The 19142-nt window shown below is 45.4% G+C and overlaps 1 protein-coding gene across 10 annotated transcripts in view; it reads right to left on the bottom strand.

The window, feature by feature from the left end:
- The window catches only part of MIER1 (MIER1 transcriptional regulator), a 43481-nt gene extending 24513 nt beyond the window's left edge, over nt 1-18968 (bottom strand). The window contains exons 1-4 of one of the 10 annotated variants that reach the window (XM_005244487.4): nt 18834-18968; nt 18323-18372; nt 18067-18212; nt 289-313 (exon numbers count right to left, since the gene is read on the bottom strand). Coding sequence is in view for 1 of the 10 variants with exons in the window: in XM_055815753.1 (XP_055671728.1) it covers nt 289-313; nt 17656-17664 (34 nt within the window). In the remaining 9 variants the exon portion in view is untranslated. The other 9 variants (XM_027796851.2, XM_027796853.2, XM_027796850.2 and 6 more) reach the window with 9 other exon arrangements.
- Nucleotides 18969-19142: the final 174 nt, after the last annotated feature.

Below are 19142 nucleotides of genomic sequence, written 5' to 3'. Positions count from 1 at the left end.
CTAGCCTCTTCCATCCCCCAGCACTTGCTCACATTGTGCCCCTTACGACATCAGCATTCCTGAACATGGGTTTGTGCAGCTTTTGCAAAGTCAAGAATCTTATTTCCCCACTTAGAAACTTGGTGCTGGTGCAGACTGGAAGAAAGTAGTGACTACTTAAACCAGTACTGCCACCAACCTATTCATCAAATTATATCCTTAGTTTACTAACTGGAAGAGACCAGCAAAAATAGTTTTTGGAAGATGCCCACTTCCCTCACAAGTTTAAGAAATATTAAAAATATTTACCTGGGCTTGAAGACTCAACAGAAGGCTAAAAAAGAAAACACAGGAAATTATTTTTTCTATGTTGAATGTGAACAAACTCAACTCAATAATCCATTTGATACAAAGCAGTCACTGCAAATAATATATTTACAAACATAGAACAACATGCTGAAGCAATTTAAGGTAAATAGTATTAATTGTCTCCTTTATGTATCAATATTGTTGCACTATTTCAGCAAGAACAATTGGAAGAACTGCCCATTTTGTGATGCAATAATTGAGCCAATGAAGGTATAAAATAAAACAAAACAATTAATTCTTAAAATAGTATTAAAATTCCACGATCAGCTTAGTATGGCATAAATTAGTGCTATTGCCAGACGGGGCAAAGCTACTTTCTCTCCATCTCTATCTGCTCATTTCCAATTCTTCCTTTATGCTGATAAAAACCCCAAAACTAACAGTAGTGATAGGTTAGGTCTAACAGATCCAGCCCTGACCTGACGCCATGTACTGAACCCCCTTTTCCACAACCAAGGTATATGCCAGATAACATTGACACTGGAGCACAGTTTAAGGGAATTCACTCTTCCTATTTGAAACTGCATGCTATGCAATACACAAATTCCCAGTTCTATTTAAATTAAGGTAGACACCTTTAGTAATCACAAATCACCATGAGAATTCCCCAAAGAACAAAAGGAAAAAGCAATTTAATTTTAACCTCTAACCCAGCTGTGAGGAACATAAAAAACCAACAAAAATTATTTTGCAAGCCAAACTTTCTTCCCAAGTACATTTATATCAAAAATTAATATGATCAGACTACAAACAAATACATTTTTTGAAATACGGGGGCCGGGGGTGGGGAGGGAGAAGAGACTTCCACAACAATCTTTATGTAACAGATTTGGCCTACCAGATTGGTAACCTTACATTTATAAACAGAACAAACAAACGTCATCATTCATAAAATTCTGCTTTCCCTTGCTTTTAACTTCACCAATCTTTAACCTCCTGGGATGAAATCTGCAAATCAGAATGCAAACCTCATTTGTTTTGAAAATTCAAGCAAATGTTTCAATTATTTTCAGGTACACACCTAATCAAATTGGGTTTTCTTCAAAGTTAGTAAGTTTTTAAGTTAGTAAGACTGACTTTTTAATTCAGAGAGCTGCAGTACCCTTTTCCCTGCCACCTTCTGCAAAGTTTGCTAGCATGGATATTGATATATTACATCATATGTAATGCTGTCTACAGAAAAAACTGTCTGCATTTGGCCAAGAAATAATTTGGAAAACTTCCGATTTCCACATTCACGATAGATACTTGTGTGTATCCACAATACTGTACTTAGATTGTACTCCTACTAGAACCGAAAAATCTGTATACCCAGAACTGTATGCAAAATTAAAACAAGTTACTATATTAGGAACTGGTAAATTTAAACTCAAGTAAAAACTTGTACTATTATTCCAAGATTTTCTAAAGCATTTTCCTTCTCCTTAACTTCATCTCATAAGGCGAAGCAGTAACTTGCACAAGCCACTTCCACTCAAACACCTGGCCTAGCTATGTAGTGAAGCAAAAATTAAAATTTAAAATACTCCATGTAATTATAAAGTTATTTTATATTAGCAGCTTTTCAAAGTGAGAGGAAATACACCTTTTTAGGAATCAATGACCAGAAGTCACTTACACGTCTGCCCACATTTTGCAACAGTCTACAACGTACAAATGAAAACTCAAAATATATTTGCCTGTGTGAAGCAGAAAGCAGTATGTAGAAGTAAAAACACATCTTGAATATTTACCTGAAGAGTGGATAGAAGATACAATAGACAAGAAGCCTTTCTGTCCTAACATTGTACAGCCTAAAGAAACTATAGAATATATATACTGTCTTCAGGTGGAGACACTACAGACTACAGTCTATTTTTCCATACTTATAACATCCAAATATATTTTTAGTTTATGTGCAGTACCACTGCTGACTTGCAAGAAATCACTTTTTAGGCAGTGTTAGCTTTAAAAGGCAGTACTGCACAAAAAAGCCAAGAGAAATCCTATTTGCACAATTAAGTAGACTGAAACTCACGTTAAGCGGGTAAGCACTAAAAACATTTTAGCAAAATGTTGCACAATGCTGTAGGAAGTTTCGCTGATGACTACAGTTTAAAAACCTTTCTTTGCAAAGATTACCTTAGCAAATTCCAGTGTACAGTATTACTAGCATATTCTGAGCTAAAACTGAGTATCAAGCAATGACTACACTCTACTTGGTGTGTTTTGTTTGTCTGATAAACTTGCAACGCTGGGTAATTCATAATACGTAATACGCGACTGTTAGTGCGAACTAACAAAGTCTGAGCATATTCATTGCAGCAATCACAGGTGGGAAATCAAACAAATTCAAACAGTTTATTTCTGGGAGACAATACCGTGAATAAGGGAGACAATACTGCATGTTCAGTGCAAGGAAAAAAAAGACAAACATCAGTAAGAAGTATCTTAGTTTTAAAATAGAGCCTTCCTTAATAATGCTCTCATAACAAATATGAAAGAAATGAGTATTGCAAATGCAGATTATAGCCACCACTAGCAGCAAGAGGAACCTTCGTCACCCAAAGAGGTCATAGCAGAAATATAACTGAAGCTAAACCGTTCCTATTAGCCACAACAACCTAGTGAAAGTGAACAAGTAACAGTAAGCCATTCCCAGGCAGCACAGAAATGCTGCAGTTTGGCCCATGGGTTGTGCAGAGGTGCAGCTTTCCCATCCTTGTTCCATGGCAGCCCCTGCCAGGGTACAGTCCCTTGCAAACACATCCAGCCTCAACCTGGACCAGGAAGCAAGCTGTGGAGACCCTATCCTCAGGCAAGGGTCCCCAGAACCCCAGGGTCCCCTTTTCAAGCAGTACTGACCTAGAATGGTTGTATCAGTGGAGTGTGCAGAAGGGCAGAGTACAGTATCCTTTGCATCCAAATGACAGTAACCAAGGTAGACTGCTCTCACTAAAATCAAGTGACTTGTGAACACCGAGAGGCTCTGAGATGGAAAAAGGAAAGGAAAACCAGGGCTGGTAAAGGTAAGAAAAAATTATCCCCTGACTTATGAGGAAAGATTATTCCAGAAATGACTCTGCCCTCATAGGAACAGAGCACTGGATCTGACATCCTAAAAAGCCCTGAAGATAATCTGTTCTGAGCGATAAAACATGTTACTTAGTGAGCAATACATTCTGCAAATGCCATCTTAAAACTGTTCTTTCTGCCGCACCATTAAAACGCATCGCATTGGAAGGCTTTTACACAAGCTAACACTCCTGCTGACAAAACCCCAAACTCTTTCCAGGAGACAACCTGCACTTATTCATGGCCAGTTTCTCTCTAACCTAGTACTAACGTTACTGTTAAGGCTAAAGAACCACCCTCCACCTCCCCAGCTGTTTTTTTATGTAATACGGGTATTTCAAGGGAGGGAGGTGTCAGCTGGGAAGGAGTTTATGCATTTATAGATCAAACGTGCTGGTCTCGGCTTTGCGGTGGCAATCTGCTGCGGAATTCTGGCTGGCCCACGCATGGCGCAGGTGGGGCCTCTCCCTACCGATTCACCTGCTCTACCCCAGCCCCAAGCTGGGAAGGAAAGTTCTGAGGAAAGGCCTCAGGTCAGAAAGGAAGGAAGGAAGAAGAAAAAGAGCACATAAACCAGGGATAACAGGAGCATCAAGGAGCTGTAGCTCCAAAACTGAAGAAATCAGGATGGTCAGGGAGAAGAGGCTCATAGTATAATTATGCTCATGTCTGGAAAAATAATTGTGATTCAAAGCACAAGAACACTTGTGGAAAAGAAAAACAGCTGAAACACTGCTTTCTTTACAGCACCACCAGATAGGGTAGGTCTTCTGCAGGAAAAGTAGCATTCACTGTACCATGAGTTAAGGATAACACAAGTTCAAGCAAACAGAACCCAGCATGGTCTAATGGCAGCAGCCCTGGGGGCGGGGGGTAACCAGCCAACCCCAAAAGCACAGCCACTGTTAAGGATTTGCCAACAGCCAGAAAGACCTGCAGGAGGCCTCTGGGTCTGTGAGCCTTGTGTAAAGGGGAACAACCAAATCCCCACCTCAGTTCAGAAGAGCAAGTTCCCTATGTTGAAATCCTCAATAAGCAGAACAGGGTCCGCTCTAACCTCTGCCCTGAAGCCATGCAGCATCCTTTGGATTCATATAAATTTTGCATGGGTACACGTACACAGATTTTTATGTGATTTATATATAAATATATAAGTGTCAGAGCCTGTTGTTTCAGTTCCTACTTGAAGTTTACTACCCTTTACAAGTTTTCAGGATGGAAAAGGCATCATTCCCATCTTCAAAGACAAAGATCCAGAGAACGACTGGCTAGATAGCCTCATCCCACCCAGGCAGGTGATGGCGCAGACATGAAGGAGGCGAAGGGAGCAGCCAGCATGGATTTACAAAAGGGAAATAAGCCTGACCAGCCCAAGAGCCTTCCTCGATGAGAAGGCTGGCATGGTGGATGAAGGGAGTGCAGGGAATGCTACTCGTCTTCACTTCAGCAAGGCTTTCCATGCCATCCCCCATAACATCCTCACAGACAAATCAACGAAGTAAGCCTGGACAAACAGGGGTGTGGATGGAAAACGGGCTGAACAGCCCAGCTCAAAGGGTTGCAATAAATGGCAAAGTCCACCTAGAGGTCAGTGGCAGGGGGCAGAGGCTGTCCAACACCTTCATTAGGGACCTGGACAACAGGACAGAGCATATTCTCAGTGTGTTTACAGCTGATACATTAGGAGGAGTGGTGGATCACAGAATCGTGGAATGGTTTGGGTTGGCAGGGACCTTAAAGATCACCTAGTGCCAACCCCCTGCCACAGGCAGGGACCCCTCCCCCCCCAGCCCAGGCTGCTCCCAGCCCTGTCCAGCCTGGCCTTGAGCCCTGCCAGGGATGGGGCACCCACAGCTGCTCTGGATACACTGCCAGTCAGAGGGGTCTCAACAGGCTGCAGAAACAGGCCAGCAGGAACGTCATGAAGCTCAACAGAGAAAGACAAAGTCCTTCACCTGTAAGGGAATCACCTCCTAGTACACGCACCTATAACGGGCTGCTCAGAATCTCATCCAGTAATGTTTTATCTATCCCCAAGGATGGTGACTCACCAGCCTCCCTGGACAACCTGATCTAGTTTCTCATCACCCTTAAAATAAAAGGTTTTTCTTATGTTTAACTGTAATTTCCTGATTTTCAACATAAGCCCACTGCCCTTTGTCCTGCTCCCTGGGCACCACTGAGAGGAGTCTGGCTCCCTCATCTCTACTCCCACATCAGACACCTATACCCACGGATAAGACCCCCCTGAGCCCCCTCCTCTCCAGGCTGAGCAGCTCTCCCAGCCCTGCCTCACATCTCAGGTGCTCCAGACCCTCAGGCATCTCTGTGGCCTTTGCTGGACTCACCCAAGTCCATCCATGTGTCCCTTGTCCTGGGGAGCCCAGCCCTGGACCCAGCACTCCACACGTTCCTCCCCAGGGCTGAGCAGAGGGGCAGGATCACCCCCTCGACCCGCTGGCAGTGCTCTGAACGCAGCCCAGGGTGCTGGGGGACGACTATGTCCCAGTAGCACATGGCTGGCTTACAACCAACTTGGCGTCCACCAGGACCTTACCCTCAGAGCTACATGCCCAGTGCTGGGCTCTCCAATTTCAAGAGAGACATGGGACAGAATGAAGCAACTCCAGCAAGGGGCCACAAAAAGTGATTGGGGGACTGGATCATCTACGACAGGACAAGAGGCTGAGAGCCTGGCCTGTTCAGCCTGGGTAAGAGATGGCTCAGGAGGATCTGACCCATGTGCACAAATATCTGAAGAAAAGGCTGTACAGAAGACTGAGCCAGTCCCTTCTCAATGGCAACCAGTGACAGGAGTTAATGGGCACAAACTAGAATACATTTAAACATAAGGAAAAGCTTTTTTCACTGTAAGTGATGAAACACAGGAACACGTTGCCCCAAGAGGTTGCCGTGTTTGCACTGGAGGTATACAAAACCAGACTGACAAAGGTCCTGGGCAACCTCCTCTCGCTGACCCAGCTCCGAGCAACGGGTTAGTCTTGATTATCTCCAGATGTCCCTTCCAACTCCAACAATTCTATAACTAAATGCTCCAATATATATTGTAATGAAGCTTACCACAATGAAGCATTTTCCTGTTGAGAGTAGACACAAAACCATAGTGGGGCATAAAAACATCTCATAGAAGTCAAGCATGCTTCAAGAAACAAAATTCAGCTTTCAGTATTCTGAAATAGTATGGAGTAGGCATGACAGCTCAAGCAAGCAAATGGCCTTCCCTATAGGCTGAAACACTGCTAAAGCAATCATCTCCTCCACAGCTTCAAAAGCATTGCTAAAATACTGCAATGCCTCTAGAATTCAGAATGACTCCCATGACTTTTCAACAACTCCAAAATATATAGCCAGTATGGTTCTAGTCTATGGAAGTAAAAAACCACACAACCCCCAACCAGAAAATCTGCAAAAACCCAACCGCCTCTGGAAACATTAAGTCCATTTCAGGCTACCTGACAGAATGCCTACATCCCTTGAGAGGTTCTAGTTCATTCTCTGCCACAGACTTCACAGGCAGCTTTTAGAAGAACAGCCTCTGGGTCTCTATTCTTTTCTTCTAAGCTTTGCCTACCATATCTACCTAGTCTGTCCTAGTTAGTGGATTTCTCTGCATTTCATACATTTCTAGTGTAAGTGATGCACTGTCAATCATTTTCTGCCTTCTATTTCTAGCTAGATGCAGTGTCACATTACATCTCATCTATATTAATGGCCAGCTGCTGCCAAAAGTAGTAGTCTGACCTCTTCCCACCACTCCATGTGCCTCTACCACTTGTGCCAGGTCCAGCAATTGGGAAGCTGCAGCATGCGCTGGTTCAGCAAACCAATCTCAAAGAAAGCTAATGCCAGTTTTCTACCCTATCAGTGAGCCAAAGTACTTCATCTTGGGCCTTTGCAATTGCCAGACATGCCGCAAACAATCTAGGGCACAAGTCTGAAGCTAGACACAAGAACGGTGTGCAGCAAGAGACGAGGAATAACCCCTTCAACGACAAGCTGTCAGCATTACACGAGGTGAAAGAGCATCCTATGATTAATGAGTTGTTTCAAGACAATTATGGCGATGTTTGATAATTCACTCCTATTTCCTTGCCTCCAAGTGATCGTGACACTGGACAGGGTAGAACAGATGGCTTTGAGGGCATCTGCTTATGAAAATCTCCTGGCAGTAGTTAAAGATCATATGGCTACATTGGTATCATCAGATCTTAAGTCCTAAGCTATGGTATGTCAATATAACAGGAATTCCTGTGAAAAAGGATACCCCTGGACTTCGGTGGCTTTTCATTTTCTGCTGCAGCAATTCCCAGAGAAGTACAAAGCACTTTTTTGCCTCAAGGGCACTCACGGGAACAAAGAGCTGCTACCTATAAAAAGGTAACGGTATCCAAGGCCCAGCAGAGAAAAGCTATGCGATACTTAAAATATACAGGCTGACACACTCAACATGTTCTGCGCACAGCACCGTCAGAAAAGATAACAGCAAGTGTTTGTTGTGGGTTCAAAAGAATGAAAAATCATTGAAAAACTCCTAACTCATGGACAGTGAGGAAAGACTCAAGTGGCTAAAGGAGTCCTGCTGTATGGATACACCATTAAGCACATTTGTTAATGCTCCAGATAAGCAACCTGAAGGAAATACCAGCTCTGAGATACGAAGAATGCAAACATGGTAAAGAGAAAAGACACTGAGCAACAAAACATTAGGCTTGGGTGGCACTGAAATAATCTGTCGCTTTTTATTCCATGCGTATTTTTAGGAGCCTACGGAAAGACATGCAGAGTAGTTGTTTTCAGAAGGTTAGTGACACTTGCAGAACTATGAGCCAAAAGATCATAACCAATACATTCTCCAGTGTATGGACATGGGAATAAATGGAACTGAAGCTGGCCAGCCTCTTTCAGACACCGTTGGACTGTCAAGTGATGAACCTAGCAGACACATGTCAGACAGAAAAAACCTAGATCTACAGTGTTACCCTGACAACAAAAAGCTCACTGGACTTTGGGAGGTCTGTATTACTATAATTTGTGATGGAAGTTAAATGGCAGAAGAAAACCTGAATTGGCAGCATGACAGGTTTATTTAATGCAAACAGCCTTCTGGAGACATCAGTTTTGCACAGTTTATTTTTGAATTCACTATTTCAGAAGTAGAAGCATGCTTCCAGGCAGTGCCTGTTTCTGCACACTGGCAGGAAATTCTTGTGTCTTATTCCGATGCTTCATAGCTGCTTGGACGAGAACGGAGTACGCCAAAACGTGAAACCTGTGGAAGTAATGCACTGAGTTTTCACTTCTTACATTTCGCCTACAGCCTGTAAAGAAATACTTGAATGGAACTGACAGGACACTATGCAGTCTCCCTTCTGCCCAAAAGCTACTGCTGTATTTGCTAATATCTTCCATGCTGTTTAATATAATTGATTAATAACGAAACATCTTAACATTAGCTGTATCTGCAGTCTCTACAAGACAGTGACAAATACATTCTGTTCAAGTTTACACAATTATCTTTAATAGCTCTTTAAGTGTTACATAAAACAGTTAAAAACTAAAATTAACTTTTGTCTATATTGATGGCAATAAACGTGACAAATGAATTAAGTAGATGCTCAGGTCTTTTTTGCTCTGCTATAGGAAAATACCACAGTTAACTGCTTTGGGTTTTTTTGGCAACTTTTGGTAACTGCAGCATCTAGTTTTAGCAACATTTGAGGCACAGAAAACTTTAATATTAAACCAGCAACCAAACCTTAAAATGCAGCAGCATTGCCTATTATATAACACCACAAAGAATGAAGCATGAGCAGTGGGTAGAGGGTACATGCAATTACCTCACAAGTATACATGCATGTGGCTTCAACACCACTAAAGCTACATTTCACTAAGAAGACTAATTAGAAGAAAAATACTGATCTGTGTTCATAACAACTCACATTTGTTCCCAAAACGCAGATATACAGTTACACAAATAATGTTCAAAGACCACATGAAAACTGAAGTTTTGCATACACATGGTTTAGACACTAACCCTACAGTTCAAACTGAGAACAGGAGCTCATCAGCTAAAAAGTGGTAAGACCCACGCCCAAACTGCTGCTGTCTTAAGAAGTGACTGTGGCAGCCATTTAATAAACTCTCCAATGAGCTAAGCTAAATGATGATGGCTTAGAGAAAACGACTAGTTAAAATGGTGAAGAACATCCTTTACTCAAGAGGGCACACGTGTCTCTTCACGAACAGGTATTTCAGTGGAAGGCTAACAGTTCCAGCCTGATCCTGTCTCCCCATGTTGTATAACAAAATAACCCAAGTGTCAGAGAATGGTTTGCCTCATTTTTACCTTGGGAAGAAATCAGCAATATATCGAAACAAGAAAAAAAATACGGCTGACCCTTATTTAAGTTTCACATGTGAACACTTCTACAGCCAAAACTACAGCAACATCCAAGCCCTTCTGCACATGAAATGGAAACTTATATACATGGATTTTTAGGTTTGGTTTTTTTTTAGTTTGGTTGCTAAATGAGAAAATTCTTGTCCTTCCAGAACACAAAGATCAGGTGCAATGTTTCAACTCACAGATGTCAAATGTGTATCTAAGCCTTGAACCAATCACCTTAGTAAAGGTCCCTGACTTGGCCACTCCCTTCCTAGACTTCACTCTTATAAAGATGACTGCCCTCCCTCAGGACAGCCAAACATTACAACAGGTTGCCCAGTCTCTTTCCTTGGAGGTTTTCAAGACCAGACTGGAAGCAGCCTTGAGTAAACTGGTCAGAACTCAGGACAGAGCCTGCCACGAGCAGAAGGTTGGACCAGAGACCTCCTGAGGTCCTTTCCACTCCGAATTATCTCATAATCCAAGTTTTGAGGTTTTGCAGGTAGCCCTGAAAAACTACTTATAAATAAGCTCACTTCCCTCTCTCTGTCTGCCTCTTCTGAGAAGAATATTAGGTAAGGTCTGCTGCTGTTTATTACTATGTAATAAAATCTAACACACACCCCCCAACAAACTAAAAAATGCAGGTTAGGTTTTCCTGAAGAAGCTGCCTGATGAGTTTCAGCGTGCCTAACTAGCAAGAATCACAGCACAGGTTGGGTTTTAATGCAGCTGACTCAGTCCTGTATCAATCCACCTGAATCTCTTCACCACAAAAAGACTGGAAAGGGGAAGCAGATGATACTGTCAGTATTTCACAGGGGATATTGTCAATGTGGATCTTTCAGACACTTGGTTTGCAACATGGCTCCTGAAATCTGCAGCGGCACACCTCAGGGGAAGCAAACTGTAGCGTTTCTTAAGTAGCCTTTTCAAGTCAGTTTTGCCAGTGAAGTCACTGTATTACCTGGGGACATCTTCAATATTGTAAATACCAGCAGAAATTCTTAAATAGGTATTTCAGCTGCACCTCTAACAAAAGCAGCAGCTGCTACTTAAAAAAAAAAAAAAAAAGCTTCATGGGAACACAGAAGGCTGAAGGGTGTCAGGCAATGACTCTCCCTGGGGTGATTTAACTTTCTCCAGCCTGCTATCTGCTCCACACTTCTGTCAGAGGTTATCACACCACAGCAGGTGCAACAAAGCAAAGGTGCACCCAAAGCAAAACTGTACAAACTTAAAAGTTTTCAACGGGTGACACTGTCCTGCTTTCCTCTCTGCCACACTTGCTGTAGGAGTAGCCTCCAGCAAGAGAAAATAGCACCTTGAAAGTGCAGGGGGACAACACAGCAAGACAGACAGATGACAATGACGTAAGATTGTCAGGGTAGTTAGATCTCCGAACTAGAGGGACTACCTCCCTCGTGAGCCTGAACACTCACACCCAAGGTGAGCACAGACCTCTGCAAAATGTCCTGAAGAGCAAATGTAGCTACATTTTTCAGGGTTCTAAGTCAAGAGAAGAAACAGCACGTTTCAGGGTGGTAAAAGCAGGTTCTGTCCAATGGCTCATGACCATGCTGCTGCTGAATCACACACCAACTTAACATACTTACAATAAAGTGGAACTGATTCTCACTCTCCTTTGAGCAGAGTACATGACTAGAATGAGGAACTACCAGCCCAGAGTAGTCATCCCTGCTCAGGACTGAGTCACCAGAAAAATGAAACGAGCGCAGATGCTGTAAGGCTAACTGATAAGGCTGCTCGATAGAGGAAGTTCAGCAAGAAAACTTCCATTTTTGAAAAGTATTATGAGTATTATGAAGCATGGCCACAGCACTTGATCAGAATACCACCTCTGTCTTATCTGAAGCACATGTTTTCAACTGGACATTTTCTAACTATTTATTGTTCACCTCCATTACAAAGTACAGCACCAGCCTCAACTTTTTGCTAAGAAAAAAGTGGAAATCTATGGAGTGACCATATCCCACCATACGATTTCAGATGAAACCAGATACAGTCATATATCAAGCACCACAAGAAAACATTCTTACACACAATCTGTGACATGCATGGATTAGTAGTGAAATGCTAATACAGACTAGGGCTTTTGGCCAGGAAAAAGCTCAAAAAGAAATAGAACTTTTCAACACGTCCACTGTCTACCCTCCACTGTATTAGAAAGAAGTTTAAACATCAGTATTTTACCACATGCATAGAATTCCACAAAACAATTCTACAACAGGAAAAAACCAAACCAAAACAATCTCTTTTCCAAGATCAGGAATGCAGAATGTTAAATGCTATTGTTTTCTCTTCAATAGTTATCAGAAAACCTGAGGGAATACAAGCAGTGACTATAACCAATCATTTTGGAGTTTATAGTCTCACCAAAGAAGTGAGAGAATGGAATTCCCTGATCTACAATAGGTTTACAGATACCTCTGTGATGTATTCTACAAAAACTGCTCCAAAGTGAAACAAACAGACAGTAAAAGCTAAGATCAAGTGAGGAAAAAAAAATAATTGTGCTCAACAGGATGGACTGATGTGAATCACTGATTCTAATCATTATTTAGATCAGTCAGCAGGATACCTTGATTTAATCTATGTTGACCTTATTTTGTATTCAGACATTACTCAAAAGCTCTGTCCTCCCTGACTGTTAAAACATCTCAATTTCCAACCACATTAGTGACCATGTTAACTTTACTACTGCTTCCTGCAGGGGAGGCTATTACACATTTATGCATATTGTTTTAAAGTAATAGCATAGCTTAATAAAAATACAAAGATTAAAAATGTAAAAAAGGTTATTAGAGATTGTTATTAGATCATGTATTTCTTAAACATTGTGTCCTGAAGTTGGTTCAAGCTGCACATGAAAACTAGAATTCAGTTACATTCACGAAGTTTAAAACTCTCAAACTGAAAGAAGCCTAATGTTCAGAAAAAAAGGAAAATTTCACCAAACATTTTTAATTTAAAGATTACTTATTCAAGCACTGCCACACAACGTTAATAAACTGGTTTTCTAGTCAAGAGCAACTAAAATTTCAGAAATCCAAATGACATTAAAGTGCACCCAAAGAAATCTGGCTGAGTCAGTTTAACTGTCCGCTGGCACCAGAAGAGATGTGGTCCTGCTCCTCTCCAAGACCCAAATGCTCCTGCCTCTTCCCATACCTGCCTGACACCTTAGGATGCCAATTCAAATTTTTAACCCCACAGAAATTCACTCTGCGGAAGGAAAAACTTAAGTTCTTATTCCAGCAGGTCTGAAAGCTGAATAACCTCACTGAGGGATGAGAAACCTAAGAAGGACACGGACCTGCTGGAGCGAGTCCAGAGGAGGCCACGAAGATGACCAGGGGGCTGGGGCCCCTCTGCTGTGCAGGCAGGCTGAGAGCTGGGGCTGTTCAGCCTGGGGAAGAGAAGGCTCCGGGAGACCTTAGAGCACCCGCCAGCACCTAACGGGCTGACGAGAAAGCTGGGGAGGGGCTTTTCCCATGGGCATGTCTCGATAGGGCAAGGGGGAATGGCTTCCGGCTGAAAAAGGGGAGATTTAGGGCAGGTCCAAGGAAGAAATTCTTCCCTGCGAGGGTGGTGAGGCCCAGGCTGCCCAGAGCAGCTGTGGGTGCCCCATCCCTGGCAGGGCTCAAGGCCAGGCTGGACGGGGCTGGGAGCAGCCTGGGCTGGGGGGAGGGGTCCCTGCCCGTGGTGGGGGGTGGGACTGGGAGGTCTTGGAGGTCTCTTCCAACCCAAACCATTCCATGAATCTGTGAAAGGCTAGGACCTGCCATTAGACTGTCAACTGCCTGCTCAAGAGTTGGGAGAAACAGGACCATATTTTTCAGCAACAGTAACAGTGAATAGCTTCCTGCTGTCAAGAGTCAGAGCAGCACAAGACAAGGATACTGGCTGAGGGGAAGGCGAGACAATTTCACAGCCCGACCTTTTTGGAAGGAGGAACACATCATCCTCCCACTGATCCCCACATCTGGTTCTGCTGCCCCATACCACCTCGCATACCAGCTCTCGTCTCTGTTGGATCTTTCCATGAACCGATACAACTGGTTACCCTGCAGGAAGGTTTGCACTTCTTTCTAAGCTGGCAAGCTGTATCAGCCTACAGTACAAGTTCAGAAACATCTACACAAAAGCAGCAGCAATACTAGATCTCCTCTTTCAAGCAGCTAGGAGCTGTTAGACCACCCCAGTTGTTGTCCATCCCCCCTCAACCCATAATTAAAATCAGTTTGAAATTGAAATCAAGCTATGCTTGATTTCAGGGATATCACAGATACTATGTCCCCAACTCCCCTGATTCAAACATGTCCTTAACAACTCTGCAGCAGTCCTAGTACTTCTCTTATTCTTCAGACAGTTTAAAAAAAATACCAAAAAACACCACCACACACCAAAAAAAAAAAAAAATAAAATCACACAATGCAAACACTCATCATTTTGCCATTAGTTCTGCCTTTTTAGTGTCCTCTCAAATGCTTGTAGCAACCCGACCGGTGCATCCTATCATGGAACAAAATAAACTAACAGCAGGAATTCAGCACTTCTGGAAATTACAATAGGTATTTAGCTGCCTATCTTTTCAACACAAAAGTCTGACCCCAGCTCTTCAAGTTTTTGAAATCAGATCATCTCATTCTCACTGACATTTTATTCAAACAATATAATGGCTGAATAAACAAAAAAACATTCTCTTTCAACTACTAATCAAGCTTTCCAGTCAAAAATCTTTTATTCTCAATAGGCATTAAAATACTCGTTATTTGGGAAGAAAATATGTATGTATCAGCATTCACTTCACCACAAAGACTAAATAAGCAGCTTAATGCATGATATTGTAATATTCACAAAGCTTGAGCTGATCTTAAGTTAGAGATGTTTCCAATTTATGACTAGAACAATCTTCCAATGTGTTGGAATATCAGGACTCAAACCAATCACGTGTGCATGCTTCCACGTAAAATGAAACCTTAACACAGGTTATTAATCTCAGATCTAAAACCAGTTTAATGGTTATTCAAAATCTGTTTTTTGTCTGTCCTGTATTTAAACTGGTAAGCTTCTACAAAACTGAAACGTCATTTTTTGTTATTTTAGTTTCACTTTCTGGACTCTCTAACCAAGCTCAAAGCTCCTGTCTGAAAAGCCTTCCTGTCAAATTCAGAAAGTTTCATATTTCTATTGTTTATTTCTGAAGTTTGTGTCTCTAGCACTGAAACTTAGCTGGTTCTCTAGAATGCAACACTTCAGGATCCTTCCGGACTAAAGGATGAGTTCCTGTGCACTCCTTCAGCAGAGTCCAGACAAGATTTACCACTGGGGAGGGACGGAGAAGAGGACAAGAGGCACAACAGCCGTTTTACTTTCCACCTGCATTTTCAAACCCAGGCTGGTCCCAAGGCTTGTCCTAGGACTGCCTGAATTATCAGTCTTCCTTCTCTCAACATCACATTATGCTGCACATTACTTTCCTTACACACTCCTCCTTCAGCATACCTAGGACACCACCATGTAGCAGCAGTCATCTTCAGTTCCTCTAGGCAGATGGCAAATACCAGAGCTTGGGTGGCAATGCCTGCGCCAAGGAAACTTCCCATCCTATCCCCAATATAATTCCTAAATTGTGCTAGGACTCATATTCCGGACATTGCTCCTACATCAAATCACTGAAAGAAAGTGTTTTTTTTTTTTTAAGTCTGATTGTCTCCCAATCCAGATTGCAGTGCAGCCATGCAAACAGTTGTCTGCACAATTCAACGGCTGTGAACGAATGTCAGCCAAGCCTGAATGGCTGCTGCCACTCCTGTGCTACTGAACTCATCCCACAGGTGGATCAAAGCTTTCACAGCACAGCCCTTTTATGCTGCTCCTGCCCCTTAACCTGGAATAAAGAAGCCAAAAAAGGACAAAGAATTCATTTTAGCTTTTCTTCAAAAAAGCAAAATGCTGGGGGGGTGGGGAGCCTGTCTTTCTTTCTTCGTAAAATACCAAGACCAACACACAATAAAAGCCTTACCTGTTGGAACAACGTCCACAAAGTGAAAAACAAAAGCTGCCTGACCTCCATAACTCACTGACTTTTTATTGCTCTCTACAGCATGAATCCCCTACGACTCTCAATGCTATCACTGCTGTAACGTCAATATAAGTACGTGACAATACAGAATAGGAAGTAATTCAGCGCACTGCCTGTGGCTCTTTAGCAATATGGCGAACTTAGTTCCCACCAGAAGAGCGCTAGCACAAGTATTTCACAATAATGCTGTGTTTAAACCTTACAAGCAACCAGTAAAACTTGAGACAAAGATCTTGAATACTGTGATGCCTAGATCAGCATGGGCCCCCCTATGTCTCTCCAACTTTACAGATTACAGGAGTTCAACACCTACATTTTCTCAACCAAGAAATTACTCAGGGATCAGACTTGTGAATCTCTGCCCTTCAAGACACAGAAAAACACAGACAGGCAGATTCTTTTAATTTCTAAGATTAAATTAGTACATTTTGTACCAATAACAGGAAGAACACTTCATTACAATTGTCATTTAGGAGAGAAAGAATAAATTTAAGTAAAAATTCACACATATTCAGGAATTTCAAGGGAAGGAGCCTCATCTATCTAATCCCCATACCTCCAACTCCCTCCTCATCTGGCCGGAAGAAATGCCTGTCCCACAGAAGAAAAAAAAAATTTAATTCCATACCTTTCAAATAAGCATTTCCAATTCATTTGTCAACACTGTTCAAGCAGCAAATTACCTTAAGATTGGAATCTTAGCGTAATTTGAAGAAAACTTAATTAAGTATCTATTCATCTGTCCTAACTTGCCTCCTAAGAAGCTAAAGAGCTGCTCTTCCAGATCCTATTGGGATGGACAAATCCACACCTCAATAATCAAACACGTATCTCGCTCTGCCTCCCACAGAAGAAAAGAGGTCAATAAGCCTTTTCCCATGTCCTGCAACTCCCCTGAATAGCCCTTCTCCCTTTTTCAGGAGAAAGGTCTCCTCCCCAGGAGACTGGAAGGGCTGCCCTTCTGTCTATGATGGCAATTCCCCTTTGTCTCAAGGACTTACAAGAAAGGTATTTAAAGAAAATAAATACATGTCTTATGCTCAAGCGATGCTTCGCTGAGAAAAGCCCGAGTGATGCAAATCTTTCACATTTGGATGGAGAGAGAGACGGCCAGAGCTGGCAGGAAGAGCATCACTCCACCCCGAATAGATCACACTTCCCCATGCCGCAGCAATCAAGGCTACCCCACTTTCCACAACCCGCCCCCCCCCCCCCCCAAAAAAAAAAAAAAAAAAAGATGGACCCCGTCCCGAGGAAGGCACAGGCCCCGCTCCACTGCCCTCTCCCCCGCTGCTCCGGAGCCGGGCCCCGAACCCCGCCGAGCCGAGGGCTCCTCTCCAGCATCTTCCCCGCCTCCTCCCCGCCTCGAGAGGGCTGCCGCCGGTAGAGCCTTGGCTCCGCGGACGAGGCATAGCCCCCTGCCCGCCGACGACCCCTTCACGCTGCCGCCCGCGGGCGAGAGGCACCGCTTCCAGATGCCCGGGGCGCCCGCCCGGGCCGCGCTCGGGTCCCGCCCGCGCATCGCCGCCGCCGCGGGCCCGGAGCCAGGCTCCCCGTCCCGGGGCAGTAGGCCCCGCAAGGGAGCTGGCTGGAGCGCCGGGGCTGCGGCGCCGGTCGGCTCCCCGTGGCCCGGCGCGGCCTCCCCAGCCCCACAACTAACTTGTGGGACGCTCCGCCCGGCCGCGGCCCCGCGCAACAAGTTCCCGGGCAGGCCCCCGCCCCGCCGCCGCGCTCTCACCTCCGCCATGTTCGCTGCGCGGGCTGCCGGCGGCGGCCGGCGGCGGGCGCGGGGGGGGGAGGAGGAGGGGCGGGGAGGGGTCACATCGCCGCCGCGGCGGAGGAAGCAGCGCCGGCGGGTCACGGTCTGCGCGGCGGCGGGGAGCGGCGGGAGGGGCCGGCACAGGGAGGGGGCAAGCCACGCAATACGTCACCGCGCACGGCGCCTCCGCCTCGCCCCCTCCCCGCGGTGCGCGGGAAGCCAGCTGTCAGTCAAGGCGCTGGGCCCGCCCCCGCTGTCAGCCGCGAGGCGGCGGGCCCCGCTCCCGCCCCGGGCGCGGCCTCCTTGGCACGATCGGCTCTGAAGATGAGGCTGCCCCGCGCTGCGCGCCGGTCGCCGTGCCGTGCCGCCTGGCCCCGCAGTCGTACTCACGCGGTGAGCCGCACAGGCGTGGAAGCTGTCTCACCCACGACGAAGCACACAGTGAGGTCCTCAGGGAGCAGCTCTGGAGCCGCCAGCGGGGCTCCTGCCGTGTGTGACACTCGTGGGTGGGCAATACCAACAGCGCTAAGCTGGTCCTATGTAAAGGAAAACAAAAAACAACAAAAAAAAAACCCCACAGCCCCAAAACAGATGTCCAGTCCTAATTCTGCCTGTTTTCCCTAAAACCTTTCCCCGGCCGTCTCACCTGCCCAGGTGCAGTGCTGTCCTAGGGCTGGTAGAAGGACACGCACAGTCCTGCAAGGCAAAGGAGAGAGCGCCTGATCCAGAACTCTGGCATTACAAATGCTCTGAAAAGCGGAAGCGCTCTAGGCTGCTCGGTACCTCAGAGAAGGCGGCCTGCCCCCCTCCCCGGGGGAACGCCTGTGCCTGCTCGGCCCCCTGCTTCGGGTCTGCCGGCCTGGGGCGGGGGCCGGCCCGGGAGGCTGCCGGCTCCTGCTCTCCCCCCTCTCAGAGGTGCGCAGACCATTTACGATCTGCAGTTCTCTGCCGAGCCGCTTCTCTGCCAGCAGCTTTTCCAACAACCGCGTTTTAAGTCCTCAAAAATGATCCCCGTGGGCCGATGCTGAAACGAAAGCACCCGCGCATGCAACTTTGCTGACTCAAGCAAATAAGGGGAAAAAAACCCAAAGCAACCAAAAAAGCAGCCACAACAAACTGCCACCGAACCCCTAAACCTCCCCCAAAAAAGCCCAGACCTGCCCCGATCCCCGTCAGCGGGGCCGCGCTTTGCGGCGGGAGCTCCCGTCCCCCCGGGCCGCCGAGGACCTTTGTGCTTCAGTGACAAAGGGGGAGCGGGGGCTGCCGCGGCCCTGACGGCAGGGGAGGAGCCCCGGGCTGGGCGGGGGGCGGGCGCCCCGGGGCGGTGGAGCCGAGGGGCTGGGCTTGGTGGGCGCTCGGTGGCCCAGCCCCGCCGGGCACGGAGAGGGGCCCGGGGACGAGGCGGCCGCGGCCCCGCAGTGAGGCGCGGGTCCCTCCTCAGGCGGGCGGGCGGGGAGGCGACCGCG

This window comes from Falco peregrinus, chromosome 10 (genome assembly GCF_023634155.1).
Source record: "Falco peregrinus isolate bFalPer1 chromosome 10, bFalPer1.pri, whole genome shotgun sequence".
NCBI classification, from domain to species: Eukaryota; Metazoa; Chordata; class Aves; order Falconiformes; family Falconidae; genus Falco; species Falco peregrinus.
Note: the sequence above shows the minus strand (reverse complement) of the source record. Positions and strands in the feature narration are given on the sequence as shown.